This window comes from Pseudophryne corroboree, chromosome 6 (genome assembly GCF_028390025.1).
Source record: "Pseudophryne corroboree isolate aPseCor3 chromosome 6, aPseCor3.hap2, whole genome shotgun sequence".
NCBI classification, from domain to species: domain Eukaryota; kingdom Metazoa; phylum Chordata; class Amphibia; order Anura; family Myobatrachidae; genus Pseudophryne; species Pseudophryne corroboree.
Window position 1 is genome coordinate 519944028 of NC_086449.1, and position 17287 is coordinate 519961314.

General features: G+C 46.2%; 1 protein-coding gene across 1 annotated transcript in view; it reads right to left on the reverse strand.

The window, feature by feature from the left end:
* CPM (carboxypeptidase M) overlaps positions 1-17027 on the reverse strand; it is a 144164-nt gene extending 127137 nt beyond the window's left edge. Inside the window, exons 1-2 of the mRNA XM_063927498.1 lie at positions 16790-17027; positions 14495-14654 (exon numbers count right to left, since the gene is read on the reverse strand). Coding sequence (XP_063783568.1) covers positions 14495-14654; positions 16790-16798 — 169 coding nt within the window. The 5' untranslated portion in view covers positions 16799-17027. The remainder of the gene's footprint in view (positions 1-14494; positions 14655-16789) is intronic.
* Between the last annotated feature and the right edge of the window lie 260 nt (positions 17028-17287).

The window sequence follows — 17287 nt, forward strand, 5'->3', positions numbered from 1 at the left end:
CAGCCTTGCGCACATTTTGAGTTCCCCATTCCTCTGTTGCCAGTTAAATTCCGTTGCCTGTGCTCCACTTCCTTGGCTTATATACACTGTTTATTTAGAACTATTTAATGAAAATCTGTCAAGGAAGTGGCTGAGACCATGAATAAGGAGGAAATGGCAGAGATATGGAGAATATTATTATTATTATTACCAGTTATTTATATAGCGCACACATATTCCGCAGCGCTTTACTGAGAATAATTGGCCATTCACATCAGTCCCTGCCCCAGTGGAGCTTACAATCTATATTCCCTACCACATGTACACACACAGATTCACGTTAGGGTTAATTTTGCTGGGATCCAGTTAACCTACCAGTATATGTTTGAATTGTGGGAGGAAACTGGAGTACCAGGAGGAAACCCATGCAAGTACGGGGAGAATATACAAACTCCACACAGTTAGGGCCATGGTGGGAATCGAACCCATGACCTCAGTGCTGTGAGGCAGTAATGTTAACCATTACACCGTCCCTTAATATTTCCAATAGCTTGATTTTGCAAAAAAACAACACAAACTTTGTTTCTTTGGTACAATATCTAGAGACTATCCCACATGTAGATGCTAAAGAAAATGCAATTAACTTGAGTCCTTCTAACTCATCTCACAAACTTCTGGCACAGCATAAAGGACCTCATTCCAATGGTGTTCCAGATGGAGGTCCCTTTTTTCCCCAAGGTTTTTTCACCTATTAGTCTTCTATCTTAATTGAAATCTTATCAGACGGGATGCAGTTATGTGACCACAAGGGGATTAATTGTGCTCCACCCCTCCCCCACCAGAAATCTAAACACCACTGCTTGCTTGCAGTGCTATCTGGCTTGTATGCAATATTATGGGGGTGATTCTGAGCTGGACGCTGATGCGTCTGTCTGCTAATGCTGTGGCCAGTTCTTTTCTTACTAAGACGTCCACTTGGAGCATTTGATCTATCTTGGTGTGTATTAGACGCATCATCGGATGAACTATCGAAACGTGCACCAGCGCTAAGGCAGACACAGTTTTTCCATCTGAACATGATGTCCTGTGTGAGCGGTTGTGCGTCTTTAGATGCAGCCACTGTCAGCGACACATCCGTTACCTCCCAAGAATGCCCACTAAAATCCACACTCCCTGTGGTATATTTACTAAGGTGTGAGGTTTTTTTTTAGAAGTGGAGGTGTTGCCCATAGCAACTAACAAGATTCTAGCTATTATCTTTGAGAAGCAGCTAGATAAATGTGAAGTAGAATTTGATTGGTTGCTATGGACAGCATCTCTACTTCTAAAAAAAACTCACATCCCCGAGTCCAAATTGGTTCAGTGTGGTAACCATCGGAATACATATACAGTACGACCTGGACGCATGCGCGGTACTTCCAACATCGACCAACAGCGTGCATAAAGGCTTTGTAAGCCTCTAGCTCCGACTCAGGCCCCATATCTGGTTTCATGTTCTCAACAAATCTTCAATAGAAACTTTCAAAAACAAGTGATCTATTGTAGTTATCCACACCCAGTACATTGTTGCCCGTCAATACACATAGGAACTAAAGCAATATCATAAAAGGAGTAAAATACTGTATAATTGCTACAATACCCTGTAACAGTAGTACATTCTATATAGGTTTTCTTTTCTATGATCATGTATGAAACATCCCTGGTATTTAAGAGAGGGGATAGATCAAACTAGCTTAGAACACAATGGGAAGATCAGCAGACAGTATGACTTCACATTGCATTACTTCCTTTTACTGTAGCATTAATAATTAACCTAAAGGTGCAGCTTATGTTTCTGGTGACACTTCTATTTGCTAGCATGATTTAAGCAAGACTAACTTTAACTAATGATAGTACAGTGCGTACGAAGAATGGATATTCACGAAGATATCAGCACAGAATGGTTAAAATAACATTGGGGCAATAGGTCTTAGGTAAGAGGCTCAATAAACAGAACTGAAATGATCTAATAATTGTATGCAATAATGGGACAAAAAAAATAAAAATCATTAAAAAAACATATCTGAAAATTCTCACTGTATATGACCAGAAACAGGCCAAATGCATATTCAGATCCATATGCTTTGACATTCCTTACTTTTACAGAGGCAGGATGAAATGAGCGGGCAAGTGAAGGCCAAGTACAGTAAAGAAGTGTTGACACAAATGTAGCCATCTGTGACCTGGACACAGTCACATATGTGCCGGTCTGAAGCCGGTCGCTGAAGGGCGGTGGGCAAGATCTACACTGCCTATGATGATGACCATCAGTGCAGACCTTAATATGCTTAATAGTATATCAACATGTTTTAAACATTTACGTACAATTACACATCGATCTTAAGATTTGTGTTTTTGTGTAACCACATTTTACGTCTGCATCATCAAGCCCACTGCGTCCAAAAACATTGTGTTGGGGGGAAAGCTGTTACGCTGTATAAACACAGCAAACAGGATTTTATCATCTCACAAGTTCTGTTTGAATTCATGTATGGAGCATACATTAATATCTGCCTATGAATGTACCATTATTTTTAGGTGTGGGGCAAATGTAGCATGCGTTTGAAAGTGCCATGGTGTCGGCATGGTAGATTCGGTATGATATACCGATGGACTGGATGCCGGCAATCAGAATACCGACAGCAACATCCCATCCATCAGAATACCGACAGCCCCCCTGAAAGTACCCTAACCCTCCCCTGCCTCCTACCCTAACTCTAACCCTCCCTTGTGGGCGCCTAACCCTAACCCTCCCTTGCGGGTGCCTAACCCTAACCCTCCCTGGTGGTACCTAACCCTAACTCTCCCCAGTGGTGCCTAACCCCCCCCCCCCCCCCCACCTCCTTCTCCCCAATACCTAACCATCCCCTTCTCGTTCCTGCACCCTATCCCCTCTTCTAATGCCTAAACCTAACCTCCCACCCCCTACGGGAGGTCCTGCTAAATTAACATTCGGGATTCCAGGCGTCGGTATTTTGACAGCTGGGATCCCGAACACCGTCAGGATTTTGATGCCGGCATTATGCCACCGTTCGCAATTCTGGCATTGGTATTTTGACCGCCAGGATCCCGTCCAGTAGCATTTTAACTGCATCCCAGTAGTAGTCAGATTTATAGCATCAATATTTATTAAGGAAAAAGCGGGCTTACTCAAAAGCCTACTACCTATTAAATTTGGCACTATATATGTACAGCAGTCTTACAGGCTTGCAACAGAACTCTAGTGTAAAGGAGCTGGGGGTCAGATCTTCAAATGAGCTGTCTGGGATTGGGGACCACAAAGTTACCCTGTCATACTCTAAGTCACGTCATTTCATACACATGTTCTTTGATGCTTATATACATGGGTAAAGGAGTGTTCAATGGAAGATACGACATTTTGAATAAAGCATTTGCAGCGTTAATAACGCAGCTTTGTAAGGCTTTAGCTATTGTGAGACAGACAGTAGTACCTCTCTATTGCATTTTTTTTATTTAGTTTTTGAGGAGAAGGAGGCTGGTACTGCAGTGGCGGTTCTAGAGGTGGGACTTTTGCTGAGTGTGCTGAATTGACATCTTATTTGCAAATAAAAACTACTGATGTGAGATAATGAGGTGAAAAGGCAGTCCTTGCTATATGAGGGCTTTCTCTATAATATTCAAATGAAACACATTTTGTACCTTCCAGAAGAGAAGCACATTTCTAGGCACACTTTGCACAACAAAAAATCAAGCTTCAAGCACAAACATGCCTCATGTAATAAAGACAATCCCAACACCCCCTCACTCACATGAGAAATAAATGACACTAAAATAACTTTAAGTAGTATTTAGGAGAATAGTTTGACTTGATGGCAGGTGTGGCTCTAGGAGGGTACACTGTGATAGAACTTTTTTTGCGATATATGCTGACAGGGACGGTTCTAGCCCTTGTGGCGTGGCTTCATAAAGGGGCGTGGTCAGTTATGCCACCTGTAGATTTGTGCCCCCAGTAGAGTTGTGCCGCTTACAAAAAAAAAATATACAAATAATGAATTAATTAATTAATACTCCCCTTCCCCGCTCCTGATTCCCAACCGCTGCTGACCTCCGTCTCCGGACGCCGGCGCCGATCCTCGGATCTATGGGAGAGACGTCATGACGTCTCTCCCATAGCACAGCATAGACACTAGAGGTCAATTATGACCCCTAGCGTCTATGTGCCGGTCCCTCAATGCCGTGCGGTGCGCGATGACGGCATCACGCACCTGACAGCAGTGACAGCACCACAGAGCACCGGGGGGCACCACCAGTAGCGGATCTTGCCACGGCGAAGGCGTCTTCCGGATGGCGGCGGCGCCCTCCGGAAGGTGGCGCACCGGGCAAAAATCCCATGTGCCCGTAGCAAGTGTCGCTACTGTATGCTGAGCAGCTCCTCTAGCAACACTACTGCAAAACCTCAGCATTCTGTGCTGCGCTCTGTTAAATTGGTCCTATGTATTAATACGCAGCAACCATGTTAAATTACAGATGCAATTAACTACTAAATAGACAATACAGTGCTATCATAGTCCTTAATGAAATAGTAATACTAGCATGACTCCTTAGCTGGCATCAGGTCCTTTACTAAAGTGCTGCAAGGGATACGTTTCCAGCTGAAAATTCATGCTACAGAAAACCAGTTTCACTCTGCTTTTCAGAATAGAAGACCAGTCCCCGGATCAAATATCAGTGCCTGCACCTTCCTTATATCTTATTAGTGACACATACTTTGCTATTTACTTGTGGTGTCCTCACACTTTAACATAAAACTTGTAGCAACAGCTTTAATGCAAAAAGCAAGGAAAAAATAATAATAAGATTTTACTTACCGGTAAATCTATTTCTCGTAGTCCGTAGTGGATGCTGGAGACTCCGTAAGGACCATGGGGAATAGACGGGCTCCGCAGGAGACAGGGCACTTTAAGAAAGAATTAGGATACTCGTGTGCACTGGCTCCTCCCTCTATGTCCCTCCTCCAGACCTCAGTTAAGGAAACTGTGCCCGGAAGAGCTGACAGTACAAGGAAAGGATTTTGGAATCCAGGGTAAGACTCATACCAGCCACACCAATCACACCGTATAACTCGTGATAAACTTACCCAGTTAACAGTATGAACAACAGAGCATCAGATAACCCTGATGCAACCATAACATAACCCTTATATAAGCAATAACTATATACAAGTATTGCAGAAGAAGTCCGCACTTGGGATGGGCGCCCAGCATCCACTACGGACTACGAGAAATAGATTTACCGGTAAGTAAAATCTTATTTTCTCTAACGTCCTAGTGGATGCTGGGGACTCCGTAAGGACCACGGGGATTATACCAAAGCTCCCAAACGGGCGGGAGAGTGCGGATGACTCTGCAGCACCGAATGAGCAAACACAAGGTCCTCCTCAGCCAGGGTATCAAACTTGTCGAACTTTGCAAAAGTGTTTGAACCTGACCAAGTAGCCGCTCGGCAAAGCTGTAATGCTGAGACCCCTCGGGCAGCTGCCCAAGAAGAGCCCACCTTCCTTGTGGTGTGGGCTTATACTGATTTTGGAAGCGGCAATCCAGCCGCAGAATGAGCCTGCTGAATTGTGTTACAGATCCAGCGAGCAATAGTTTGCTTTGAAGCAGGAGCACCCAGCTTGTTGTATGCATACAGGATAAACAGCGACTCAGTTTTCCTGACTCTAGCCGTTCTGGCTACATAAACCTTCAAAGCCCTGACTACATCTAGATAACTCGGAATCCTCCAAGTCACGAGTAGCCACAGGCACCACAATAGGTTGGTTCATATGAAAAGATGACACCACTTTTGGCAGAAATTGCGGACGAGTCCGCAATTCTGCCCTGTCCATATGGAAAACCAGATAGGGGCTTTTATGTGACAAAGCCGCCAATTCTGACACACGCCTAGCCGAAGCCAAGGCTAATAGCATGACCACCTTCCACGTGAGATATTTTAACGCCACGGTTTTAAGTGGCTCATACCAGTGTGATTTCAGGAAACTCAACACCACGTTAAGATCCCAAGGTGCCACTGGAGGCACAAACGGGGGCTAAATATGCAGCACTCCCTTTACAAACGTCTGAACTTCAGGAAGAGAAGCCAGTTCTTTTTGAAAGAAAATGGATAGGGCCAAAATCTGGACCTTAATGGACCCCAATTTTAGGCCCAAAGTCACTCCCGACTGTAGGAAGTGAAGGAAACGGCCCAGCTGGAATTCCTCTGTAGGGGCATTCCTGGCCTCACACCAAGCAACATATTTTCTCCATATACGGTGATAATGTTTAGCCGTCACGTCCTTCTTAGCCTTTATCAGCGTAGGAATAACCTCATCCGGAATGCCTTTTTCTGCTGGGATCCGGCGTTCAACCGCCATGCCGTCAAACGCAGCCGCGGTAAGTCTTGGAACAGACAGGGCCCCTGTTGCAACAGATCCTGTCTTAGAGGCAGAGGCCATGGGTCCTCTGTGAGCATTTCTTGCAGCTCTGGATACCAAGTCCTTCTTGGCCAATCCGGAACAATGAGTATTGTTCTCACTCCTCTTTTTCTTATGATTCTCAGCACCTTGGGTATGAGAGGAAGAGGAGGAAACACATAAACCGCCTGGAACACCCACGGTGTCACTAGTGCGTCTACAGCTATCGCCTGAGGGTCTCTTGACCTGGCGCAATACCTCTGTAGCTTTTTGTTGAGGCGGGATGCCATCATGTCCACCTGTGGCAGTTCCCATCGCCTTGCAATCTGCGTGAAGACTTCCTGATGAAGTCCCCACTCTCCCGGGTGGAGGTCGTGCCTGCTGAGGAAGTCTGCTTCCCAGTTGTCCACTCCAGGAATGAACACTGCTGACAGTGCTCGTACGTGATTCTCCGCCCATCGAAGAATTCTGGTGGCTTCCGCCATCGCCACCCTGCTCCTTGTGCCGCCTTGGCGGTTTACATGAGCCACTGCGGTGATGTTGTCTGATTGAATCAGCACCGATTGGTTGCGAAGCAGGGTCTCCGCTTGACTTAGGGCGTTGTATATGGCCCCTAGTTCCAGGATATTGATGTGAAGGCAAGTCTCCTGACTTGACCACAGACCCTGGAAATTTCTTCCCTGTGTGACTGCCCCCCACCCTCGGAGGCTTGCATCCGTGGTCACCAGGACCCAGTCCTGAATGCCGATTCTGCGGCCCTCGAGAAGGTGAGCACTCTGCAGCCACCACAGAAGAGACACCCTGGCCCTGGGGGATAGGGTGATCAGCCGATGCATCTGTAGATGCGATCCGGACCACTTGTCCAACAGAGCCCATTGAAAGGTCCTCGCATGGAACCTGCCGAAGGGAATGGCCTCGTATGACGCCACCATCTTTCCCAGGACTCTCGTGCAGTGATGCACCGACACCTGTTTTGGTTTTAAGAGGTCTCTGACCAGTGTCATGAGTTCCTGAGCCTTCTCCGTCGGGAGAAAAACCTTCTTCTGGTCTGTGTCCAGAATCATGCCCAGGAAGGGCAGACGCGTCGTAGGAATCAGCTGCGACTTTGGAATATTCAGAATACAGCCGTGCTGTTGTAACACTTCCCGAGAGCGTGCTACGCTGATCAGCAACTGCTCTCTGGACCTCGCCTTTATGAGGAGATCGTCCAAGTATGGGATAATTGTGACTCCTTGCTTTCGCAGGAGCACCATCATTTCTTCCATTACCTTGGTAAATATTCTCGGTGCCGTGGACAGACCAAACGGCAACGTCTGGAATTGGTAATGACAATCCTGTACCACAAATCTGAGGTACTCCCAATGAGGTGGATAAATGGGGACAAGAAGGTAAGCATCCTTTATGTCCAGAGACACCATAAAATCCCCCTCCTCCAGGCTTGCGATGACCGCTCTGAGCGATTCCATCTTGAACTTGAACCTTTTCAGGTATATGTTCAGGGATTTTAAATTCAATATGGGTCTGACCGAACCATCCGGTTTCGGTACCGCAAACATTGTCGAATAGTAACCCCTTCCCTGTTGAAGGAGGGGAACCTTTACCTCCACCTGCTGGAGATACAATTTGTGAATTGCAGCTAACACTATTTCCCTCTCTATGGGGGAAGCTGGCAGGGACGATTTGAGGTAACGGTGAGGGGGCATCACTTCGAATTCCAGCTTGTATCCCTGAGACACAATCTCTATAGCCCAGGGATCCACCTGTGAGTGAACCCACTTGTGGCTGAAATTTCGGAGACGCGCCCCCACCGGGCCTGGCTCCGCCTGTGGAGCCCCAGCGTCATGCGGTGGATTTAGTGGAAGCCGGGAGGACTTCTGTTCCTGGGAACTAGCTGTATTGTGCAGCTTCTTTCCTCTACCCCTGCCTCTGGCAAGAAAGGACGCACCTCGGACTTTCTTGCCTTTTTGTGATCGAAAGGACTGCATTTGGTAATACGGTGCTTTCTTAGGTTGTGAAGGAATATATGGCAAAAAATTTGACTTTCCAGCCGTAGCTGTGGAGACCAGGTCCGAGAGACCGTCCCCAAACAATTCCTCACCCTTGTAAGGTAAAACCTCCATGTGCCTTTTTGAGTCGGCATCGCCTGTCCATTGCCGAGTCCACAGGACCCTTCTGGCAGAAATCGACATTGCATTTATTCTAGAGCCCAGTAGGCTAATGTCTTTTTGGGCATCTCTCATATATAGGACAGCGTCTTTTATATGCCCCAGGGTCAGTACTATAGTATCCTTGTCCAAGGTATCAAGTTCCTCAGATAATGTATCTGTCCATGCTGCTACAGCACTACACATCCAGGCCGACGCAATTGCCGGCCTTAGTAGGGTACCTGAATGTGTATAAATGGACTTCAGGATACCCTCCTGCTTTCTATCCGCAGCATCTTTTAGGGTAGCCGTATCCTGTGACGGCAGGGCTACCCTCTTGGATAAGCGTGTTAAAGCTTTGTCTACCCTAGGGGAGGATTCCCAGCGTAACCTGTCCGTTGGCGGGAAAGGATACGCCATAAGCATCCGTTTGGAAATCTGCAGTTTTCTATCTGGAGATTCCCAAGCCTTTTCACATAACTCAGTTAACTCATGTGAAGGGGGAAAGGTCACCTCTTGCCTTTTTTCCCTATACATATAAACCCTCTTGTCAGGGACTGGGGTTTCCTCTGTGATGTGTAACACATCTTTCATTGCTATAATCATGTAGCGGATGGCTTTAGCCATTTTAGGCTGCAACTTTGCATCATCGCCATCGACACTGGAGTCAGAATCCGTGTCGATATCTGTGTCAACAATTTGGGATAGTGGGCGCTTCTGAGACCCTGACGGCCTCTGCGCTGTAGGATCAGGCATGGGTTGAGACCCTGACTGTCCCAAGGCTTCAGCTTTATCCAACCTTTTATGCAAGGAATTAACATTATCATTTAAAACCTTCCACATATCCATCCAATCGGGTGTCGGCGCCGTTGGCGGCGACCCCACATTCATTTGTACCCGCTCTGTTTCCACATAACCTTCCTCGTCAACCATGCCGACACAAGCGTACCGACACACCACACACACAGGGGATGCTCTATTTGAAGACAGTTCCCCCACAAGGCCTTTTGGAGAGACAGAGAGAAAGTATGCCAGCACACACCCCAGCGCTATATGACCCAGGAATCACACAGTAACTTAGTGTTAACCCAGTAGCTGCTGTATATACTGTTTTTGCGCCAAATTTATGTGCCCCCCCCTCTCTTTTTACCCTCTTTCTACCATGATTCTGCAGGGGAGAGCCTGGGGAGCTTCCTCTCAGCGGAGCTGTGGAGAGAAAATGGCGCTGGTGAGTGCTGAGGAAGAAGCCCCGCCCCCTCAGCGGCGGGCTTCTGTCCCGCGTTTTGTGTGTAAAATAATGGCGGGGGCTCATGCATATATACAGTGCCCAACTGTATATATGCTGCTTTTTGCCAAGAGGTTCCCAATTGCTGCCCAGGGCGCCCCCCCCCCCCCCTGCGCCCTGCACCCTACAGTGACCGGAGTGTGTGGGTTTAGTGTGGGAGCAATGGCGCACAGCTGCAGTGCTGTGCGCTACCTCATATGAAGACTGGAGTCTTCTGCCGCCGATTTCGAAGTCTTCTTGCTTCTCACGCCGGCTTCTGTCTTCTGGCTCTGCGAGGGGGACGGCGGCGCGGCTCCGGGATCGGACAACCAAGGGTGCGTTCCTGTGTACGATCCCTCTAGAGCTAATGGTGTCCAGTAGCCTAAGAAGCAGGACCTATCTTCTAGTGAGTAGGGCTGCTTCTCTCCCCTCAGTCCCACGTAGCAGAGAGTCTGTTGCCAGCAGATCTCTCTGAAAATAAAAAATCCTAACAAAATACTTTCTTTTTAGCAAGCTCAGGAGAGCTCACTAAGGTGCACCCAGCTCGTCCGGGCACAGATTCAAACTGAGGTCTGGAGGAGGGACATAGAGGGAGGAGCCAGTGCACACCAGTATCCTAATTCTTTCTTAAAGTGCCCTGTCTCCTGCGGAGCCCGTCTATTCCCCATGGTCCTTACGGAGTCCCCAGCATCCACTAGGACGTTAGAGAAAAGGGGAATAGAAAGCAGCAGAGACAGGAAATCAAGTCAACATTTTACACGGTTTGTATGTAAATGTAAAAGAGTATGTAGTCGTTATGAGAACATTGTCTGAATGTTGATATGACCATTACGCCAACACTGTGAATGTCAACAGTACATGTCAGTGTTAAGTTTAGGGTTAGGCTGCAGTTAGGACTTAATTACTGTAAAAATACTATGCAGCCATGCTGACTTGTCAACATGCACAATGCCGACATTCAGACCATGTTACATTCTAATGTCATGTGAATGTGGACAATTTGGACCACACACACATGTGAAAGTGTTTACCACTACTAATCAGTGGCGGCTGCCGCTCCTACCCTAGTAGAGGGGGGGTGGGGGTGTATGTACACTTTATACTACTCAGCATTACGCTTCACTCTCCTAAGCCCGCCCCCAGACTCTTGTGAAAGTAGCCAATGAGAGTCCTGGGGAAGGCTTAGGAGAGTGAAGCCTAATGCAGAGTCCCGGGTTCACCACGGCGGCTGTGGTGTAAAGCGCCGCTGCTGATCCGGATGCACTGCCAGCACATATATCACATACATCTACACATGTTTATTTATATGTGCTTAGCTGTTACTAATGCTAACAGAGGGGGTCATTCCGAGTTGTTCGCTCGGTAAATTTCTTCGCATCGCAGCGATTTTCCGCTTAGTGCGCATGCGCAATGTCCGCACTGCGACTGCGCCAAGTAAATTTGCTATGCAGTTAGGAATTTTACTCACGGTTTTTTCCTCGTTCTGGTGATCGTAATGTGATTGACAGGAAGTGGGTGTTTCTGGGCGGAAACTGGCTGTTTTATGGGTGTGTTTGAAAAAACGCTACCGTTTCTGGGAAAAACGCGGGAGTGTCTGGAGAAACGGAGGAGTGTCTGGGCGAACGCTGGGTGTGTTTGTGACGTCAAACCAAGAACGACAAGCACTGAACTGATCGCAGATGCCGAGTAAGTCTCGAGTTACTCAGAAACTGCACAGAGATGTCTAATCGCAATATTGCGAATCTTTCGTTCGCAATTTTAAGAAGCTAAGATTCACTCCCAGTAGGCGGTGGCTTAGCGTGTGCAAAGCTGCTAAAAGCAGCTTGCGAGCGAACAACTCGGAATGACCCCCAGAGTGTTTACAATTAGTATATTACTTTATACACATTTCCATACATTCTTCAATAACAACTGGGTTTAAGTGAGGATAAGAGTGGGGATGGGTGTGGTATGTGTTGCCGTCAGTCGGGCTCCCGGCGACCAGCATACCGGCGCCGGAATCCCGACCGCCGGCATACCGACAGCTGGGTGAGCGCAAATGAGCCCCTTGCGGGCTCGCTGCGCTCACCATGCTGCAGGCACGGTGGGGCGCTACGCGCGCCACGCTTTCTAGTCTCCCTCCAGGGTGGTTTTGGACCCCCAAGAGGGAGAAAAGTTGTCGGTATGCCGGCGGTCAGGATTCCGGCGCCAGTATGGTGGTCGTCGGGAGCCCGGCCGCCGGCAACCTGAAGACCACCCCGTGGGGGTGTAGTATGTGTTGCCGGCGGTCGGGCTCCCGGCGACCAGCATACCGACGCCAGAATCCCGACCGCCGGCATACCGACAGCTGGGCGAGCGCAAATGAGCCCCTTGTGGGCTCGCTGCGCTCACCACGCTGCGGGCACGGTGGCGCGCTTTCTAGTCTTCCTCCAGGGGGGTTTTGGACCCCCAAGAGGGAGAAAAGTTGTCGGTATGCCGGCGGTCAGGATTCCGGCGCCAGTATGGTGGTCGTCGGGAGCCCGGCCGCCCGCAACCTGAAGACCACCCCGTGGGGGTGTAGTATGTGTTGCCGGCGGTCGGGCTCCCGGCGACCAGCATACCGGCGCCAGAATCCCGACCGCCGGCATACCGACAGCTGGGCGAGCGCAGATGAGCCCCTTGTGGGCTCGCTGCACTCACCACGCAGCGGGCATGGTGGCGCGAGGGGGGTCATGGACCCCCAAGAGTGAGAAAAGTTGTCGGTATGCCGTCGGTCGAGATTCCGGCGCCGGTATGGTGGTCGTCGGGAGCCCGGCCGCCGGCAACCTGAAGACCACCCAGTGGGGATGTATACAGCAGTTTCTACAAACATAATTGAAAACTGAAGAAGCTACTGTGACAGTATTGTTGGCATCTGCCATGGGACACACAGGTCTGATTTACAAGCCATGAAAAGTCTACACACAATAACCCTATTACTGGGTTAAGGGGCCTACTTGGGCAATCAGAGATGTATTACAGCAGATTATAGGCATGATCTATTGTCTCAAATGTAACTAATTAGCCAAGCAGACCAAAGACGATGGCCATTTCTGAGTTTTGCCAATTTAATAGATTCTGTTCTTGGAAGTCCAAGTCTGGGCTGGCAGTGCACTACGCATATCTGACCCTGGAAAGCCAGATCATGTCGCATAGGCAGCCAGGACCCGCCAATGTTTCAAGTCCACACTACAGGAGAGCTAAGCATCCAGCAGCTGCCACAGTGATTTTTAATTATTTTTGTAAATAGCCCCAAGAAAGATTTCCTATTGCAGTTATAAGTGGCGCTAGAAAAATCTTTCTGATCAGGTATTATTTATTAAAAGGCTCCTGAATGTTTTTTCTCTTTACTTTCTAAAGCTTTTTATGCACTGCACAGACCACCCGAACAGAAACAGGTCGTCTGCCCAATAAATGCCTCCACACATCATGTAGATCTCTACTGACAGAACAAAGTGGCTATACTACGGTCAGGTGAATTGGACTGGTATGCGGTATATGGTCAGCTTTAGATGTTTAGAGGCATATTCAATTGCCTGCAGTCATTTTTTTTTTATCCAGGGCACTAAACATTTCAGACGGCTACGGGGTTTTTTCTATCAAATTGATACAAAACAATGGGTGGTTGCAAACTAGCGCTGATTTAAAATATTAAAACTTTAAAACAAAAAAACTTGAGACTTTTTATCTTCATCCAAAACTTCATTCAGATGTTCTCCCGTTTATCAGAAAGACACTCACTTTATAGTTCTGTCCCGCTTTCCCATAAAGGTATCTTTCTGCCACCAAACATCGGGGGTACATTCATTTAAAATGTGCTGAACTTTAGGAGTAACACTTACATTAGTGTTCTGTCTCGCGTACACAAAAAGGTATCTTTTACATCCCTCACAGTATGGGCGGCAGGAATCAAGCAGACCGGTGTTTTTTTCCAAGAACACACAATTTTTTTATTCGTCCAATACAGCAAACAAATGGTCAGATGTAATAGATAGTAGCTACTATCTATTACATCTGACCATTTGTTTGCTGTACGCGAGACAGAACACTAATGTAAGTGTTACTCCTAAAGTTCAGCAGATTTTAAATGAATGTACCCCCGATGTTTGGTGGCAGAAAGATACCTTTATGGGAAAGCGGGACAGAACTATAAAGTGAGTGTCTTTCTGATAAACGGGAGAACATCTGAATGAAGTTTTGGATGAAGATAAAAAGTCTCAAGTTTTTTTGTTTTAAAGTTTTAATATTTTAAATCAGCGCTAGTTTGCAACCACCCATTGTTTTGTATCTATTCGTTCTATAGGGATTAATAAGGGAAAATCCCATGTGTTGCAAACCAGCAGCTTTCATTTGGTAGCGCAGGGCATCATATATATATTGTTTTCTATCAAATTGTCTGCCATGAGAAATTTTGGCGAGGTAATTTCTAGATGATTTAATGCGACTATTTTCTCGCCACCCCCGAGTAAACAGGATGACACACAATCTGTTTCATTTGTATAGCGGGAATATCAGGAGTGTGCATAGCCGGGGTAACCAGAAACTGAACATGATAGGCAAATTTATTTCTGATACTAAAATCTTGTGACCAAATGAATCTGCCCTTTCAGAATGTTTCATTGTAATATACTACAGAACAGTTTGCGTTATAGCTCTTACCTTCCACTGACTTCCCGATGCTGTGGAGATATGTTATTGCTGGGTAATTTGTATTGAAGTCCTTTAAAACGCTTTCCATTTGTTGAGAATTGTGATATGAGAAATCCAGACTCTGACTGGAGAGACGGAGCCCTGCCAGACAGATACAGGACATGACCACCTGTGTGAGAGAATTGAGAAGCTTTTATTGCATTTGTTTCCAACATTTTTTTTGCTTTTTTAGATTTTTGTAAATCGTTTATATGCAGAAAAAAAATGGGTAGTTTGTGTTTAAGAAAGGGAAATGTCGTACCCTGATTCTGGGTTAGGGGTAAAGAAAAAAAAGAGCAAGTAACTGTACACCTGGACAAACCATGCTCTACTGCAAGGGGTACAAATACATTTATTATTTTAGTAGCCCACAAATACTGGTCAGCTTTATTTTTACACTTAGATTTAGATTTGAGTTTGGATATGTCCCACCCAAAAACCTACAACCTGGCCCACCTGCAGTGCAACAGGGTTTTGCCAAGGTGCAAAGTTACTTGCTCTTTCTTACTTTGTTCCTACCTCAGAAGCAGGTCCTTAATGTGCAGAACCAACTGATACAGGGGCGGAACTACCATTGGTGCAACAGGTGCATTGCACCAGGGCCCATGAGGACTAAGGGGCCCACTGCTGGCCAAACCAGAAATGATTTATCCCCTGCCCCCCTGCATACCATTTTGAGCAATATCAGATGAATGACCCAGTGCGGAGAGCAGGGTTGGCCCCACTGCGTGAAAAACCTACTCCTGTCACACACTGACTCCCCTATCACCTACTGCCTCCCCCTACCTTTCGCTGTCACCATCTGCTTCCTCCTACCTTCCGCTGTCACCCTCTGCCTCCCCATACCTTCCGCTGTCACCCTCTGTCTATGTCAACCTCTGCCTCCCGCTGCCACCCACTGCCGTGCGGCATATTGTGAACTTGGCTTGGAATGGTGGAGGGGGGCCCAAACTATATTTTTGTACCTGGGCCCACCTCTCAGACGTTCTGCCACTGAACTGATAGTAATAATTCAGGCTGTTAAAGGTGGCTGGACTATGATTATGATCTGTGTCCAATTGCATTGATTGGGATTCATGGGAACACTCACATAAAGGATGAGTTAGATTTAAATAGCTACACGTCGGGCACTCAAATCTGGCAGTGTATGGGCACATTTACATCACCACTCAGCTGTTATTAGAAGGTGATCACACTAGGTAAAAGTACTGATAATCAGTGAAGTGCGGTGAGGTCAGTGGATGGGAAGGCACTGGCTAGTAATGGCTGGGGAGGCATTGGCGACTATCAGAGCCACATTTACACACACACGTATGATTTGGTGTTGGTTTTTGACTATAAAAATAATGACAGGCGAGGCTCTGCTTCCCCTGCCTACCATGACTGCAGGTCACTGCTGATAATAATACATTGTGTCAACTTGTTCTGATAAGATTACATTGTTCCTAATGCTGCTATCTATAATTCCTTGTTTAAACTGATTTAAAAAATAAATAAAACAAAAACTCTAAAATGAAAAGTCAGATCTTAGGGAAAACAGCAGTATAAAATCTACGGCCAATATAGACGTACGTAGGAGTAGTAAAATGTATCATATCTTATATCGTAGTTTACCATTTGGCCCATGACACTGGATCCTATTTAGAACACTTTGTTGATTTACTGCACATTAAAAGCGTCAGCCGACGATACAGTGTTATATTAAACTAGTGATCAAAGTCTGACAAATTTTCTTTGTTAAAAACAGAGAAAGTCATTCCCCTGCCAAACACACGCACACACGCGTTTCATACACACAAAATAAAAATTCAATACCATACTATAAAATTAAAATAAAGCAGATGTACAATATATGTCAGACCACATTTTAAACATCCATTTCTACAAAGCACTGCGCAGTAAAAAGAAGAGAAGGGTTAATAAATGTGTGTGTATAATATATATATATGTAAAACACACTTCATAAAATTAAAATGTGGTATAAAAAAAACACAATAACATAAGTAAAAACGGTATGCTCTAAATATTAATATACTCTACAACACAGCTTGTGCCACCATCATAATCAAGTAACAAATTATCAGGTTAACAAATATTACAAGAAATATATATATATATATATATATATATATATATATACACACATACATACATACATACATACATACATACATACATACATACATACACACTCATCTTACTAGACAGTCAGAAGTGACAAATGGTTGTATATTGAGTAAATGTAAACACCGCCTTCTCCATTACCCAGTGCATTATCCTTAGTAGTTAGCAGTAGGACCTGTGTAGAAACTTTCCGTGAACACAGGCAGGCTCCCTCCCAAGTTGTTAGTGTTGCCCAGGTGCTCGTCCTCTAGCTGTAACTTGTCACCGGTGCTGCCTCTTATCCACTCCACTCACTCTCCCCTGCAGGAGACACTCCAGGTTGTCTCTTCATAGAGTGCACAGTGTGTTGTCTCTATAGAGCGCACAGTGTAAGTTGTCTTTTCACACCGCGCACACACAAACTGGCGCCACCTAGCGGTGGTTGTACAACTCACAGTAACTACTGTATAAGAAACTTCTCTCCAGTTGGCTCTCATGATAAAGTATTAATGTGAATGGTGGGTGGGTAACGACTACAGGAAGCAGACGGACAGATAACTCACTGTTAGCTCAATGTGTATGTCTCAACATGTGCAAAAGTGAACAAGACAAGAGACGTCTGTGCATGTTGACCTACCAGAATACTCATGAATGTTACTC